The sequence below is a fragment of the Egretta garzetta genome, unplaced genomic scaffold (assembly GCF_000687185.1).
Source record: "Egretta garzetta isolate BGI_Z169 unplaced genomic scaffold, ASM68718v1 scaffold454, whole genome shotgun sequence".
Lineage (NCBI taxonomy): Eukaryota > Metazoa > Chordata > Aves > Pelecaniformes > Ardeidae > Egretta > Egretta garzetta.
Genome location: NW_009259429.1, coordinates 485,166 through 502,342, shown reverse-complemented (window position 1 = coordinate 502,342; position 17,177 = coordinate 485,166). Strand labels below are relative to the sequence as shown.

The following is a 17,177-nucleotide window of genomic DNA, read 5'->3' as shown; positions in this document are numbered from 1 at the left end:
GCAATACTTACCCAGGAAATGTTGATCATTTGTAAAAGTCTCTTTGTAAATGACAGGACCTCACCTTCCATTACATCTATATCAGCTTCTAGAATGGAGTTCACAGAATATCTACACACGCCCAACCATTTTTGGAAGATTTTTTTTTTTGGTTTACGCTCATTGCAGCAACAGCATAAAGGCCTGGATAAACTAGGGCAGAATTTCTAATACCTCTGGACCCTTTCCCACTTGCTAACTTGCTATACCTCATGACAGAGGGTTGCTTCCTCCCCTGAAAACAAAAATCCTTCACACAAGATGAGTAAGACTGGAAGGATTTGTAGGTCTGCTGGTGTCCCTGGAAAGCATCCTGCTTCATTATAACATAATTAGCTAAGAATAGCTCGTTATCGTTCTGTTAACACCCATCTTGGAGCAGGAAAGGGAGAAGTCTTACCATGTACAGCACTCGTGTTTCAACTGTACCTGTGTGGTGCAAAGACTGAAAATAGCTGACTTAGCTCAGGATTTGGGTGACACTGGGGCTGAAAACAGGGACCGAATCAGCAATCAGTCATTCAAAAGAAATAAGCCATTACCATTTCACAAAAAAAAAAAAAAAAAAAAAAAAAAAAAAAAAAAACACCCAACTAAAAAACCCCCCAAAAAACCAAAACAAACCCCAAACCAATTATACTGGAATATATTGAATTTATGCAGAAATTCAGACCTTTACTAGACTAAGAAATATTAAAAAAACATCAAAAGAAGAAAGTTTACAGGATTTACCTACAGTGGTCACTACAGCTGGCAGTATTTCCTATTCCCTGTGACAAAAACAAGGGATGCAGAACATCAGATACAATCTGGTAAATGTTAACTCTGCAAACGTAAATGCCAACCAATCCCTCTTTCTTGGCTGTCACGGCAGCTGTGCAGCAGACCTCACGTACAAGAACCCTTGGACCATAAGCAGATAATTCACTTCACTAACACCTCTTCAGAGTCAACCTTATACCTGCCCATCAGTAAAACTGATGGATCCTTCCGTTCCCATATTCATTAGGTTTTTCTTTTCCCACAGGATTGTTAGGATTTTAGGCTAGCAAAGAGGGAATCAAATGGCTACTCCTTCTTTGTGACTTTGTCTACTCCTTTAGACTCCGCCTCTTTGAATTTTATCTCCATTTTGTACGGAGCAGAAACAGACCGGACAAACACCAACAAACAGCAATACAGGGTGTAAAAACAACCTCCCAACTTCCAGCGGCCACAGTCTTCACAAATAAGTGGTATTTTGAATCGGAGAAATAGTTGTGCAGTTTCAGAGAACACGGATGTATTAATACGCAACACATAATGCTCTACGACATGGCTACAGAAACTGAACGCAAACCCCCTGCTTCTTATAGCCCCTTGGCTAAAAATGCGCCCTTTATTCATTTGTATCTTGGAGCCCAAACATGCAAAATACATAAGGTTGTGTCTTTATAAGCTTGAATTTCACGTGTTGACCAGCCGAGTAACATTTTGCCCCGAAGAGATGTAGTAACGAAACCCACCAAGAAGTGCAAGTGAATTAAAAAAAAACAACCAAACAAACAAACCCCACAAAGAAAATCTACATAAATCACACCTTTAAACAGCAGCAAAGGAATATAAGAAGTCAAAGGCGTTTCTTCATGTCATCTCAATTCTGAATCTTTACTGAATCTTTAATCATCCCTTACCTCATCACCATACACATATCTGTGGACCTTGTCAGAGCCATTACAAACTGCAGGGCCAAAGAACCTTCTTGAATCTTTTATTTTCAGCCAAAAAAAAAAAATCCAGTAGTTCTTCCTTTATTGCACTCTATAAAACTTCTTGTTATAATCAAGAAGCCAATAAACAGTAGTAGCTGAATATTCCTTTAAAATTTATAGTTTAACTCTTAAAATAAAATTTATATAGAAAAGATATCATTTACAACCCATTCAGTAGTAATCAGTCATTATGTACTCACAAACAATATTAAATAACTTGTATGCAGCAGTTTCTTTATAGGGCAGAGGGGAATATTTTCTCCTTAGCAAATATAATATTCCACTGTTAAAGAGCAATTCAAGTCAACTTTGGAGCAACTATGATATACACAAATTTCTTTTAAGAAGCTCAGGATTCCTGTAGTGTAACAAGAATATATACAACTGTGTCCAGTGCATAGCTTAACAGCAGCATGTGAAAAGTCTATTATCTTAAATTGGCACACCATTACCTACAGGGAAATAATTTACCCAGAAAATGCAGTGTATTCAGAGAACACCAGTGAGGCACAGTAAAACAACAAGATGTAGCGTAACTAGGTAGGTGAGGAATAAATAGCGGGATTTTGCTCTGGAGGTCAGCAGCTTAGAACAGTAAAGACTTCGCCCTCGAAGCCATCTTCGGAAGGAAAGGGCTCCTCCTTTCATCTGGTTAGGAAACAGAAGAGGTCAAATAAGTAATCGTGAATACAAATGAGAAGAAGCTCCACTGCAACTTAGATTTCTGAGGCACTACAAACCCTTTGCCTCTGATGCAGCAATGGACACCACAGCACAGGCTGTAAGCACAAAGGATTTAAAAGCCAAAGAAACCAGCATTTATAAAAAGGGAGATCAATGGACAGAGGGTATGTGTGTATTATTTAATTGCATATACATCCTAGAGATTAAAATGCATAATGATATGCATACGCATTTTATTTAGTGGCCACATATGTAATACAAATATGACTACTCACATTTTAATTTGTACATACGTAATGTGTTCTATGGCACAGTTTACACAGCTTCCTGTATTTGACTCATCATTCACAACCCAAACAAAGAAATTAAGGGCATTTTTTTCAGTAAAATGTATTTTCAGTAACAGTTTGCTACTTTGAATGCATGCCTCTGTGGCCTACCCACCCCCATGATACCCAGCATTAAGAGTACTTTGCAGTCAGCTTTTCAGAGACAAGGCAGATCAGACAAGTAACTGCTCCGTGCCGGTGTTCACATGTAAAGAGCACAACCCAAAATCAGTGACTCCCAGTCAGTCAGAAGGGAAATCCGCACTCCGAGAATGAATGACAGTAGAAAGAAAGGTATAGCAGAGGGAAGACAATAACAAAGAAAGGAGTAGCATGATAGCTATGCTATCTTCAATCCAGTCTGCAACTGGCAGTATACAATACACACGCCACTTAAGTAGCTTATAACGCAGGGGGTTTGAAGTTTTCATTTACTTACCTTCCGCACGATAACATGTTCACTAGGATTGATGATTAAGGCTTCTCTCTCCTCCTCAGTTTCCATCTGAACAGCATATTCACTAGGTACAGACCTGTAACTGCTTACTTCAAATCTAGAGAAAAGTTAAAGGATAGACAATGGAGCTCTTCTGAAGTACTGAATTCACACAAGAAACATTATTTTATATACTTACATTACTGGGGGAAGGTCCCCACAAAAAGCAGTAAGACTTAGTTTGTGTTGCCCGGTCTTTTTCAGTCTCTATTTGCAATCTACTTTCAAGATGGTTTTTTTATTCAGAATAACCCCCATCATCACTAGCTGACTGAAGAGTGATTTTCAGATGATGGTAGCGGTGGCCCCTTTATGTATGCAGATGGATAATGATATCTGAAATCTAAACAGTGGCTGTACTAAAGCTGTTTATTTATGTGAGATTTTTTCTAACTCAGGGGAAAAAAAGAAACACCACTCACTACCGAGTCCAACATCTGAAGCAAGAAATTAAATACAGAAAAAAGAATCCCAAAGCCCATAACATTTCTTGATCCACAGAGTTAGACCTTGCTTTTTAACACAGTTACACATGCATTTTCATTGCTTCAGGTACTGAGAACTCACAAACAGGTGCTGTTATTTGTCTGTTCTATTATTTGCTCAGAAATCTAACACCCACAGGAAAACCTATCACTAATCTCACTAAAAATAAAAGGCAAACAAAAAAATCTGACACTTTTCCAGGTCTGTAGTACGCTTTGCATTTACTCCAGGCACAGTGTAAATGAAAACCTCGCCATGCATTTGTCCAAGGGGAAGCAGAAGCGAAAGATGGCTTCGGCTCTCTGAACATGCAAGTTATCTCATACCAACCTAAGGGTTTAATGCAGCAGTCTAGCTGTCACATACTTCAAAAGTATAAGAAAAGAAATAAGTTTTAGAGATGCTTTTCTTTCAAAAATAAAAAAAAAACCCCGTGTTTTACAGACAGGAGTATTTTACCTGTTAATTCGCTCCTCAGAGAGTCCAAGAGCCTCTTCTGCAGCTTCTCTCCTCCTCTTCTCTTCTGACAGTGTTTCTGTCAGCTGGGAGAGCGCCTGCTGCACTGAATCATATTGTTGCTCAGTCTCTGTAAGCCTACAATAAAATGAAATCTGAAATCAATATTTTATGTACTTTGATAGTTACTTTCTTGTCCTTTTTTATTAAGGAATGTTCTTTTTTGTGATGAAGACTTAATTATAATGAGATGCTTTAGATTAGATGTTGAAATAAAGTCACCAATAAGTATATATCTTTACAAAAACAAACCACAAATATTACCAGATAATAATAATTCACAAATATGACTACGATTCATTTAATCCACTGTAAATCCACTTCTTTCCTTTTTTCCCTAAAATGCCTTAGAGGGAGAGAAAAGCATTACTTTCACACTTAAAACACAGCTGCCAGGGAAACAATATTGTTAATACATGCTCTCAGTCCTGACCTTTTTCGGAGTTCATTTAGCTCCGTATTGTCTATTTCAACAATAACTGCAGATCTTTCCTGTGGTGCTCCAGGGGGAACTTCTACTCTAGTTTCATCCTAGAAAATATTGAAGAGGAAAAAAAGCCAGTCACGACCATTTTTCTAGTTACTAAAAGTCTTTATTTTAATTAAAGAAGCCATAAGCACCGCAAAGCGGTGGAACAAACCACTCTTTGTGCCATTGAATCTTTTAAATTCCAGAGCTGCAATTTGCCAAACCTGTTTTCTAACAGGAAGTTGATGAAGAATACTGCCTCTGTGTGTTGCAGGACTTGAAGGATACAGGTATACTGCATAACACAGCAATCTCTGAACACCAAGTGGAAGAAATGGATCTACAGGTGCACACAGTAACAGAGCACCAACCACGGTCTCGTAAGTAATGCAGCTATTGCACTAACAGAATCTGAGACAAAATACCCATGTGGTATCGCACCGTGCCATATAGACATGCCAGCTCACACAGCGGTAGCAGAAATATTTTGCACAGGATTGCGTTCTTTTTCTCACATTTGTGGACTTTGTTCCAGGTACATTAACTTCTACATTGTATTTCCAGTCCTCATAATACCCTCCGACTACCTGGACTGGTTACTGCAGCTATAGCTGCCTAGGTCACTGCTACAGCCTAACACGCACAGCAGAGCAGAAATCCCTGGACACGCAGTAGGACTAGGACAAGTCATGAGCAAGTTGGGATCACCAGTCAGGGTGGCACTGATTAACTGTGTGGCAGCAATGGCTGTATGCAAGTGAAGAGGTGATGCTAGGAGTCTGAAGTTTCCCTTTTATCCTCTCTCAGACAACCCAGGCCTCACATAAAGCTTAAAGCATCCCCATTAGCAATGTTTAAATTCAGAGCTAGCGAGCTCTAGGCAGCGTGGAAGCACAGGGAGCTGTGGTTAAGCAGCCCCATGCTTTGCAATCAATACATGAAAGAGGTAGACTCCAGTTGGGCTGCAAGATAAGAAGCAGGGGTTTCATTTATTTTGTAGTTTACAGTTCTCCTTGTTTCTGTTTATTTCCATTTACGGAAAAGCAAGGGTTGTTTTATATATGTATCCATATGATATTTTAGGGTCTTAGATTAATTGATTGTTACTGAATAACCAACAGGAAAACCTTTGAAAAACAAAGAGATAACAAAGGAACGAGTTTACACATGTTACGAGGGGTTGGCAAAGGGTACTGAAGTGCTGAACTGGTGATACAGATCTCACTTCTGAAAATTTTACTCGAACACCTTGCAAAATGATTCATGACTCCTGGGAAATTATCACTTAACTGTGCTGATCCAATGTTTAGTGATCATCCAATTATCTCTGCCAGCTGTAGACCAATTCAAGATGATACTTCAAAACAAAGCAAGCGTGTATAAACAGCTTCCTTAAATGAAAAGTCAAATAAAACCAGCTTTACAACAATAAAGACAGTTATCTCCAGTGCATCATGGGCTAGCAAAAGTACTGAATCTGTACAACAGAAAGCATTTATTTCATTTTTAGCATGAAAACCAGAGAAGTGTAAGCACAGAAGAAAAAAAATCAAAAACATTTCCATATATTTGTTTACCTGAACAGTGCCTTGGAAAGATGTCACTTGTATGGTCTGATATTCCCTCTCCAGTCTTAAATAACGATTCTGCAAGTCAGTGTAACGAAGCTGGTTATCTCTTAGTGTCTGCGAAAGAGTCTTCAACTGGGCAGACAAGACTGCATTCTCTTCTGCTGACTGCACAACCTGAAGGAAATTAACATTTAAATAAATAAAATTTAAGAATTATCTCCTCCAGGAAATTACTACAGATTTGAGACCTGCTGTTGAAAACAACTGAGTACTAGTTTCAAAATTGCATCAACTTTTTGGGAAGCTCACAGTTTGGTGCCATTTAACTAGCAGCGGAAATTTAATTTACAATTTAACTGAGCAGCAGAAATAATGAAACCTGAGGATTGATTTCCCCTGTCATCCGTACGCCCAAAGCAGAAACTCGGGGTTTTAAACCCCAATGCCTTCCCTCCCTGTGTTTGCTGTAATATCACCACCTGGCAAAAGGCAGTATACATAATTACTACTTCACAACAATGCATCTACCTAAATAAGCCTGATAATGTAAACATGTTCACCAGGCAGTCTAGGAATGCACAGCAATTGAGTTTTCATGTTCTCAAAACCATGATTTGGGCCTCCACCCATTACCCAAACAGTCTTCACTTGTAGAAGCTTGAGATTTTTTTACACCTGTTTCAATGTTTGGTTAAAACTGTTAATAGGTTTACAAAACATTTGGGTGAAAGAGTGAAAACAGACACAATAACTGATGCAAAGTAACATAAATCTAATTTGCTTGGAACACCAGGCCACACAGAGAGATGCATTAAGGGCATTTCCAGCAACGTTTACAAACTTTTGCGAACAAAAGTGAACACAAACACACATATGCATGCAGACACACAAACACACTTGCCCTCCTAACAGCCACAAAAGGGTTCATTCAAGAAATTATAAGGAAACATTTTTGAGGTATTTAAAATTTGGGACAAGAAAGCTAAAATCTTGTTCCAGCTAAGACAGACATCTGTGTCTGTCTATAACGAAAAATATTTCACTTGGAGCAGAAGTTCAGCAGCACCCCATCAATCTCTTCAGGATGCAGATTCAAATAAACCTCTCTCAGTCAAATAACAAGTCAGGAAAGCCTGACAGAAAGATAACACTGCCATTTAGTTTGCAATTTCTAGTATGAGCCAACAGGGTTGTTTTGAAGAATCTAGTTTTAAAGCACTCTAACTTTCAATTATACAAGACACCGCCAATTTAGCAGTATTTCTCTGTTGATACCAGCTCAGATTTCACAGGAGCTATTTAGGATCACAGCTGTTGTTCTAAGTTACCTTTGAATTAATCTGCTGGAAATGCAGATCCTTCTGGTGCATCTCCTGAAGACAGCGCTGCAGTTCGTTCTGAAGCTGATTCTTCTCAGCTAAGACTTGTTTGATCTCCTCTGGCACATCTGCACTTCCAGCAAGGGAGGTGGTTTCTAAAACCTTAAAAAGTATTAGCATATTCAGGGTAAATGGCATAGGAGTCCTCTAAATACTATACAACTCCAACACTAAATATACCTATGCACTACATCATAGTTTCCTTTTCAGAAGATCATTGCCTTCTCACAAGTTAATACCATATTTGCAGGCAACCATAGATAAAAAAAAAAAAATGTTTCCACTTTCGTGAAACACAGTGTTTTCAACTGAAATACTTCAATTGAAAGAAAACAATAAAAAATTACCATAAAAAGGCAACCCAGTTTAATTTTTGATTTGCAAATACTCTGAAGCGCACACACGCACAAAAAAAGGAAACAAATATTAAAAGCCAGGTGAATATAAAACACCTTACAAAAATTATTTTCAAACTAACAATGTATGGTATTCATGATTTGTAAAAGAAGAGCTATTTTATAAATAGTAATTTAAAGCTGAAAGTCCATTAAAAAAACCCAAAACAAACAACCCAACTTTATCACTGATTCCCAACTTTACCACTGAGCTTTGGCCTTCTTTATCTCTGGCAGGCCAACATTCTGATGTTAATCTCCAGTACGGGAGGGAAGTGTGCCACCTCTAATGCTTTGTGGAATCTATTTTCCTATTAAATCATGAAACAAAGACTTCTACACATAAAACGTTCCATAATCCCACAGACATTACACTGCTGAATAGCTTTTATTCATTATTTTAATCACAGAAAATGAACAGCATATGAGACACAAACCTGACCAACTAAAACGTTGGTTTTCGTGAAACTGAAAGGAATAGAGTTTGCTTCCTTTGGCACAGAAAAGGCAAATAAGAATATTATTCTAAAATAACAGTTTCCTTGAACCTTTAATGATAGTCTAGAAAAGCAGACAGCAAGTGCCAGACTGGGTCTCAGCTGCTGCCTTTCTAAATCTAGTATTTTGTTCCTGGCAGAAGCAAACTCCAGCTGCTTCAGGGGGAGGCTAAGAACACTGCCATTGGGCACATCTCTCCCTTCTCCCCCCAGTTGGGTCCTATTCTAATCTGCAGTGATTAGAGATTGATTTAGGCTCTGAAGAATGAACTTTATGAGATCTTTAAAATTTGTTAGCATCAAGTATACAAATTCTGAAAACTGCTGTCAATGTAGACTACCAAGTTCTTTTTTGATCCTCTTGCAAACTCCATGTCCCTGAAACCAGGTTGCAGCTACAATATATCTGAAAGATATATTACCTGAAAGAGCACATCCTTTTACTAGTTTTGTATTTGGGACCCGATGTCCCCTATTCTGGGTTTACAAGAAGCAAGAGCATAGGTTCTCGTTTCACTTACATCCCATAGTACTGTTAGGTTGGGGTTTTTTCCTCTCTCATTTATTTATTTATTTCTTAATGTAAACAATCCCAATCTTTTCTGAATCTTCTTAGAAGTTTTTCTCTGTCATGCTTTCCACCTCCCTCCTTTGAAACTTCTTTCTGTATTGCAGTGTAATATTCTGCGAAGCTGAGGTGAAGTGTATTACAAGTTATTTACATTCAAGAATTAAGCTTTCTGGGCCACTTTTCCTACCATGTCTTCAATATCCAAGTAACTAACTTGATTTCAACTGGTTTTCTAAAAATAAGGTATATGCAAGTCATCTCGTTTGTCTATCTGTTCCCTCAATAATATTTGCATCAGCTAGCCAATTCTAAAACTGGAGTTTAAAAGAAGGTTCATGTCTCAAAAAATTATGATGCCTCTATACTTAGTGTAATAACCACCGAACTGAGGGAGACAGATCCAACTCGATATTACCTATTGAGAGAAAAAGAAATAGATAGAACCCAGCTATAGTACAGGCTATCTGGCAGGTGATTAAGTCAATCAGCACACAAGGACTCAGCAATAATAAATACGTTGTTGGCATCCTACAAGTAGCAGTAGAGCATCCTATTCTCTTTTGAACAAGTGTGCTATAGAACAACACTGCTCTTATAATAGTGTGAACAGTAAGAGACTCGTGACAGACATGAAATTGGCACAAGAAGCCAGAATTATATTCCCACTTACAGACATAACATGTTTCATCTCAGCTATTACATGAGAAATTCCTCCTCAAGTTGCCTGAAAGTTCCCTATCCTCTGCTCGATTTGAGAGAATTAACTGAGAAGCCTGTAAAGTGCACTAGTTCTTTTTTCCCTTTCCACTATGCATCTCTATTTATCAGCACCCGGTCTGCCGTTGAACCATGTCTGAACCTTTTTTTTTTTTTTTTTTAATTCTTCATTATATTCTGGATTTAACTTATCTAAGATAGTAACTTACAAGATTACTTAAGCAAATACCACCTTAGAATGTAACCTAAGCAAGTCGTTACTCCTTTTTGATTAAGAATCAGTAACCATTTTTGGTTCGTGACCTTCACTTTTTGCTTCACAACCACTTAATTTCTTTATGGAGGTGCTTTCCATGTTTTTAACTATTAAAATACACCACACCAGCAAGTTTTCTCTTTTATCAACATATGAGAAACTAATTATTTTTCTTTGTTTAGAAGTTGACCAATATATCAGACTCCACTAAAAAGTGGTTTTAATAATTGCAACTCATTTGCTTGGAATAGTTGTAACTTGATGATCTGACCCCAGGCAATGCTAACATAATGCACTTATCAGCCTTCCATACTTCACTATCATATGCTATATAGTTCTCATTGGGGAAGCAGTCTGCAAATTTAATACAATAAACTGACAGAGTAGATTCGTGCCTCCTGCTGCATTTCATTTGTTTACCTTGACTGGGTAATGGCTGCCAGCAGAGACCGATTTCTTAACAATCATGTCTTGGTGCAGCTTCTGTAGTTCCACAATCTGTCGGTCTTTCTCAGCAACTGTGATTTGACATTGATTTCGCAGCGCCTGGGACTCCGAGAGGAGGAGGTTGTTTTCCATTCTGAACATAAAATATTAGATTAGACGTTAAATGATGATACACTAGCTAATGAAAAGGATAAAGCTGTACTCACTGTTATTTCAGAAATAAATAATGGTATTTTTTGAGCAGTTATACAAATATGGAGCACTATATGAACATTCTCAACACATACTTCAGCTTAAAGACATCTGCTAAAAAAAAAATTTAAAAAATCAGAAAATAAAGCCTGGAAAGTGGTAACATCACATTTGCTTTATCGACTTGGGGATGAGAGAAGTTCTTTGGCTGTGAAGATATTAACATCTGGTAACGCAGTACATGCTTCAGCTACCTAAAAAATAAGGTTGTGCAGCAAAGCAACTCTAGGTCACAGCTGTGTAGAGTGCTGCTCAAGATAGCCAGTCTACTCTATCATAGGTGTGCAAGTTTGAAAACAAACAAGCCACATCTCCAGGAACAGCTGTCACACACAGGCAATATTACAAAGGCATACAAGTAATTTAAATCCTTTTGAAGTTAATTTTCCGTATGTAGTTGGGCTGAATACACAACACCTCAGATATCTTTTTAAAAGAGATTTGGAGGAAGATGTTCAGCCGTATCAATCATTACTTTAAGAGAATATAATACCAAGCATTGAAATAAGATTTTTAAACTGTAGTTCCATATATCCAAGTCACCAACACAACAGAAAACATTCAGTTAAGACTGCCTGAAGCTTTACATCAACAGAGACCATTACATAAAGATAGAAGGATAACCACGAACAAAGACAACTCTGTGGAAGTTAATTTTGCACATATCAGAAATATTTTTATTCTACTTCCTGCTACCTACACTTACCTTTGGTTTTGTGTCAGTTTTATGTCAGGTTGTGAAGTCACTTCAGAATTCTAAACAAGAGCCACACGTACTATTTGTTAAAATTAACAGTTATACCTTAATCCAGCAAGCTCATTCTGGTATGACGCAATCTCTCTCTCAGTTTCTGCTTGGAAGGCTTTTGTCTGATGCAATGCCTTCTCCAAATCATCAACCTTGGTCTTCAGTTTTGCTATTTCAACAGCTGCAAGGCTGGCTCCTTCTTTAGCCTACGTTTAATAAACATGATTAGTGAACCGGAATGAAAACTATATGGTTGAAGTTTTATTAGTGCTAGGATCCTTACTACAGAATGGTTTTTTCTCCATTTGCTCCTGTTTAACAGGACAATTACCTAAACTCCCACAATTGTAAGCACGCCTTCTCTAGTCACACTATTTTCTTAGCACTCACATAATTTACAAAGTTAAACTTCAGAATCCATAATGTCTCTAAGCATTCTCTGCATAAAGAAAAAAAATTACAAAGTGATGTAGCTAATTAAAACTTACCAATCTTTCCCTATTGTTCTGAGACGTATCCAAATTACTTTTAAAAGGATTTATCTCATTAATGCTGTTGCAACCAATGGAAAATGAAACTATGCCCTGTTTTGTTTCAGAAGTTACCTTCTGATTGCCGACTTCCTGCATCAATTTGTCTCGGTCATCCTGAAGACTGGCCATAGCCTTGGAAAACGCTTCAATCTGGTGAACATAACTCCCACACTCAGATGAAAGCCTGCTAACCTCCATCTCTCGACTGACTAACGTCCTACAGAGATTTTCAATTTCATCAGCAATCTGATCAAGCGTAACCTTATCTGCAGCATCAAAAATAGCCCGATTCAGAAGAGCATTTTCTTTGAGCATACTGATAAGATGCAATTTAAAGCCACCCAGTTCAGCTTCAAGTTCATCTCCTTTCTTTTTTTCAGTCTTGAGTTCAGATGTGTATCTGCTCTGAAGTACCTTTAAGTCCTCTATTATCCTATCTCTATCATTTTGCAGGGCAGACATTGCTTTCCCAAAGGCCTCATTTTGGGACCTCAGCTCACTATTTTGGGACCGAACTTCTAATATCATCTTCTCTGCAACAGCATCCAGTTCATCTCCACGTTCAAGCACCAAAAGAGTCTTACTGTATTCCTCATCTGCATCCTCAGTACTTCTGCCTCCTGATTTCTGGAGTTCTTGAATCTTCTTCTGAAGATTTTCTCCATACTGTCCATTTGATATACATTCCTTTTTCTGAACACTATCACTAGTTAGCAGTTTCTCTCCAGACTCAGAAACAAGTTTCTCTTTGTTTAATGATGCAATTAAAGATTCTAAATCATTTACTTTAGACACTAGTTTTTTATTTTCATGTTCCAAAGATTCAGCAGTATCCTTTTGCAGTTCATTGGAAAGCTGCATTTCTTTTATTTGTTTCTGAAGATTGTATTTTTCTTGTTCAAGGCTTTTAATACAATCCAATTTCTGCTTAAGTAAGTCTTTCAGCTGATGGTCTTTCAGAGATAAAACTTGGTTAAGATCTTCCCTATACTTTACCAGCTGTGCGCTTAGCATTGCATTTTCAGAATGAAGATCATCTATCTGATTGAGAAGTACCCTCAATTCTTGTTTCAAAGCATTATTCTCACTTGCATTGCCAACTAGAAGACTGTCCCGCTGATTTAAGACATCCTGGTGAAGATGTTCCAGCTCTTTGTATTTAGAAAAAAGATCATCCCGATCATTCTGAAGAGATGACATTGATTTTTTAAAGGCTTCTATTTCACTGGCAATCACAGCCTTATCTTGACCTGCTTTGTCTGCTTTCATCCGGAGATTTCTCAGTTCATTTTCCATCCTCTGACAGGACTCCTCAGATTGCTGTCTCTCTGTCTGCAAAGATCTTAACTGAAGTTCATACGCTTCTATTTGGTTTTTGTGTTGAGTCTGTACCTGAATCAGATAGTCAGAAATTTCATCACCTTTTGAAGAAATGAGTAAGGAAATTTCTTTGTCTTTATTATTTAGCATGATCTTCATTTGCTCAGAAATGGTCATCTGCTTTTGCAATTCAGCATTCATTTTTTCCTTCTCGGCTAGAAGCTGTTGCAATTCTTGTTCTTGTCTTGTAAAATTACTTTCCAGCACTTTTATCTCTCTTCCTGCACTTTTACTATTCTCTATGAGATGATTAAGAGAATTATTTTCTTTAAGGAGTGCTTGCAAAGCTGCTTCTTTGGACTGAAGAACACTCTCCAATTCTTGCTGCCTGTTAAAAAACAACGTATTTTCTTCCTTTATTCTGCAGAGCTCTTCAGAGCGTTGTCTATCAACAGATTTTTGCCTCAAATACAGTTCATCCTTTGTTTCCTCTACCACAGAATATTTGATATTCAGTTCTTGAATATGAGTAATTTTGTCTTTCAATTCATCTTGTAAAGACATTATTATTTTATTACTGTCTTCTATCTGTTTCTCTTTATTTTGGATGGCCTCTTTGAACTGCATTTCCCAGGTTTTCATTTCGGTGATTACCCTGTCCCGGTCATCCTGAAGCGAGGACATACACTTCGTAAAAGCAGCTAATCGGGCCAAAGCTGCATTCAAGTCCGCTTGAAGTTTCTTGTTTTGAGACTCCTTCATGCTAACTTCTTCTCGCAAACCATGAATCTCACTAACAGCCCTATCTTTTTCTCTCTCAAGGGCACCATGTCTTTCCTCTAGGTTCAAAAACTCTCTTTTGTGAGCCAACTTTAACTGCTGAAGGTTAAATTCCAATTCTCTCTCATATTTTCTCTTTTGAATTTGTAGTTCGTCTTCTTTCTTCTTAAGTTCTTTCCTACAATTTAGATTCTCATCTGTAAGTCTGTCTACTTCATTCTTTGACTGATCCAACAAGTTCATCTGTGAGGAAAGCTTTCCCTTGAGATGCCATATTTCTTCATTTGACTTTGCAAGCTTTTCTGACATATTATTTAAGTCCTTTTCGAATTTTTCACTTTTTGACTGTGACAGTTTGACAGATCTTTCCAAATCCAGGATCAGCTCCTGGAACTTTATAGAATCCTTTTGCAAATGGTTGATCTCCTGCTGTTTTTCCTTTAAGAGTTCCTGCAACTCTTTCGTTTTGTTTTTGCTTCCATTATTATCTCTCTGAGCACTTTTCACCTTCTCCTCAAACATTCTTACAAGATGTAACTGCTGTGTTTCTTTTTCTCTAATCACGTTACATTTTTCTGCCTTTAATTCTTCCAGTTGCTGTAACAGCAAGTTATTCTGTACCTGTGCTGATTTCATTCTATCGGTGAGATGATCAACTTTTTTAACATGATTAAGCAATTCCGTCTCAAGAAATTCTCTCTCATTCTTTACTTTGTAAGAACTTTCTTGTACATTTTCCAATTCTTCCTGTAACAGACATTTATCATCCTCTAAAATCTTAACTTTTTCATTCAGACTAACAATTTCTTGTGCAAGACTTCTACATTCCATGTCCAGCTTTGTTAGACAATTATTTTTATGGTCCAAAGAGTTTTCTGTCTGTTTTGCTTTTTCTGAAATCACTTTTCTTTCTTGTTCTAAGGCAAGCACATCTTGTTCTTTTTCAGAGAGTTTATCCTTTAACACATTCACGTCCTTTAACAATGATTCATTCTCATATAATGCATCATTGATTTTAGATTGCATATCATTTTGGTACACTTCCATTTGAACTTGGAGCTCTCCCAAAGCTGTTTTAGTGACAGTGATGTTATTATGAAGGATATCATTTTCATTCTGAATTTTCTCTAAAGCCTGCTTTAAATTTTCAGAAGTCTGTTTCAGCTGCTCATTTTCCTCCATAAGCTGATGATTTTGTTCAGTGAGTTCATGAAGACGATCCTGGTGTTCTTGCATCCTTGCCTCTTGCTCACGTATCTGCCTTTCTGCTTTACTCTGTAATTCATCAACTTCCATTTTCTTGGATTCGCCGAGTTGTTTCAGTTGATTCTTAATAACCTCATTTTCATTGATGAGTTTTTGTAAATGCTTCTCAAGAGCTGCCTTCTCAGATTCCCCTTCCCTGAGTCTTTGAATAGCCTCTTGCTTCTCTTTTCTACCGAGATCAATAGCTTGCCTCATATCTGCGATTTTACTACTGATATTCTCATACGCCTGAAGAAGTGATTCATACTCTTGCTTTAATTCACTATGTTTAGCCTTCCATCCTGTTAATTCAACTGTCTGAGAATCTTTTAAGGTATTTAGTTGGAAAGAAAAGGCCTCTTTTTCCTGAACTATAGTCTCCATGGTGGATTTAAGACTTTCACATGCCGCAGTGAGGTTTTCGTTTTCAGTCAACAGTCTAGCATTTTCAGAAACAAGGCTCTCCTCTTCAGACAATGGAGAAACAGTACTTGAACTTTGTTTTTCCCTACCGAGCTCTAACAAGTGTTCAAGCATACCTGTCTTGTTCACCAGTTCTTCTCTTTCCAACATCAGCTTATCAATCTGGTCTTTTAAACATTTATTTTCTCTCAGGGCTTCTTTACGTGATATTAAAGCCGCCTGTAATTTTCTTTGAAGGCGCTCTCTGGACTTCTCTTCTGCCATAGTTCTTTGCTCTTGGGGTTTAGAATCATTTACATTTGCAGTTTTTGCCAGAGGATCTTCAATCATTTCCATTTGTTTCTGGATTTGACATTCTGTTGCTTCTTTCAGTTTAGTCTTTCCAGAGTAATCGGTCTCTGAGAGTTGAAAACACGTGTCTTTGCCTTGTAACTTTCCGTGAAGGGAATTGCTTTCCAAACAAAACTCTCCCAGTTCTTTTTCAGGATAATTTTCTTCCTTAAGCTCTTTGCATGACACCACAGGCTTACTCATCTCAGCCTTCTCATGTAGCATACATAGCTCTGCCAGAAGTTTTTTGTTTTCTTCACTGAAACGTTTTACCTCCTTTTTCATATTAATTAGTTCCACATTGGACTTTTCTAAACAATTGAGAAGTTTCTCTTTTTCAATCTTCATTTCTTCAAATGCTGTTTTGTAATGGTGGGCTGCTTCTTGACCCTCCTTTATAGCTTTGATTAATAATTCCTTTTCCAGATCAAGTTTATCTTTGAAATCCGTAAGTGAACAACGCAATGCTTCTATTTCCTCGTTCTTTTCTGCAACCTCCTTCTTAGCTTCGATTCTCAGTCTCTGCAGTTTCTCTTGGATCATCTTGTAATCCTCTTCACTTTTTTTAGTAAGTGCTTCTTTCTCATTATTCACATGTTCAAGCGCTGCCTTTATGTCTATAGCTTCAGCCTCGTATGCTTTCAGCTTTTTCCGTAGCTGCTTTATGTCCTCCAACAAGCTGCCCTTACATTGCTCCTGGTACTGCTCCTGCTGTCTCAAAGAGTTTAAGTTGACTGTTTCTGCTCTTTCATCACCAAATTCAACTGATATTTTTCTCAACTCTTTCTTTAACATTTCTGTTTCCTCCTGAAGTTTTGCATAATTACTTCTTAGTTCTTTTAACTCTGCATCTTTACTTGCCTCTGAAGTGACTGTTTCTTCTGACTCTTTTAGGGGTGCAACCTGAACCTCGCTTCTTTTTTTGTCCGATTCCATATTCCTT

At 37.6% G+C, this 17,177-nt stretch overlaps 1 protein-coding gene across 1 annotated transcript in view; it reads right to left on the bottom strand.

The window, feature by feature from the left end:
* Positions 1–1,076: 1,076 nt before the first annotated feature.
* Positions 1,077–17,177, bottom strand: part of LOC104124704 (golgin subfamily B member 1-like) — a 42,590-nt gene continuing 26,489 nt past the window's right edge. Inside the window, 9 exon segments of the mRNA XM_035892644.1 lie at positions 1,077–2,438; positions 3,243–3,357; positions 4,245–4,379; positions 4,735–4,832; positions 6,348–6,515; positions 7,670–7,822; positions 10,577–10,736; positions 11,658–11,809; positions 12,209–17,177. Coding sequence (XP_035748537.1) covers positions 2,280–2,438; positions 3,243–3,357; positions 4,245–4,379; positions 4,735–4,832; positions 6,348–6,515; positions 7,670–7,822; positions 10,577–10,736; positions 11,658–11,809; positions 12,209–17,177 — 6,109 coding nt within the window. The 3' untranslated portion in view covers positions 1,077–2,279.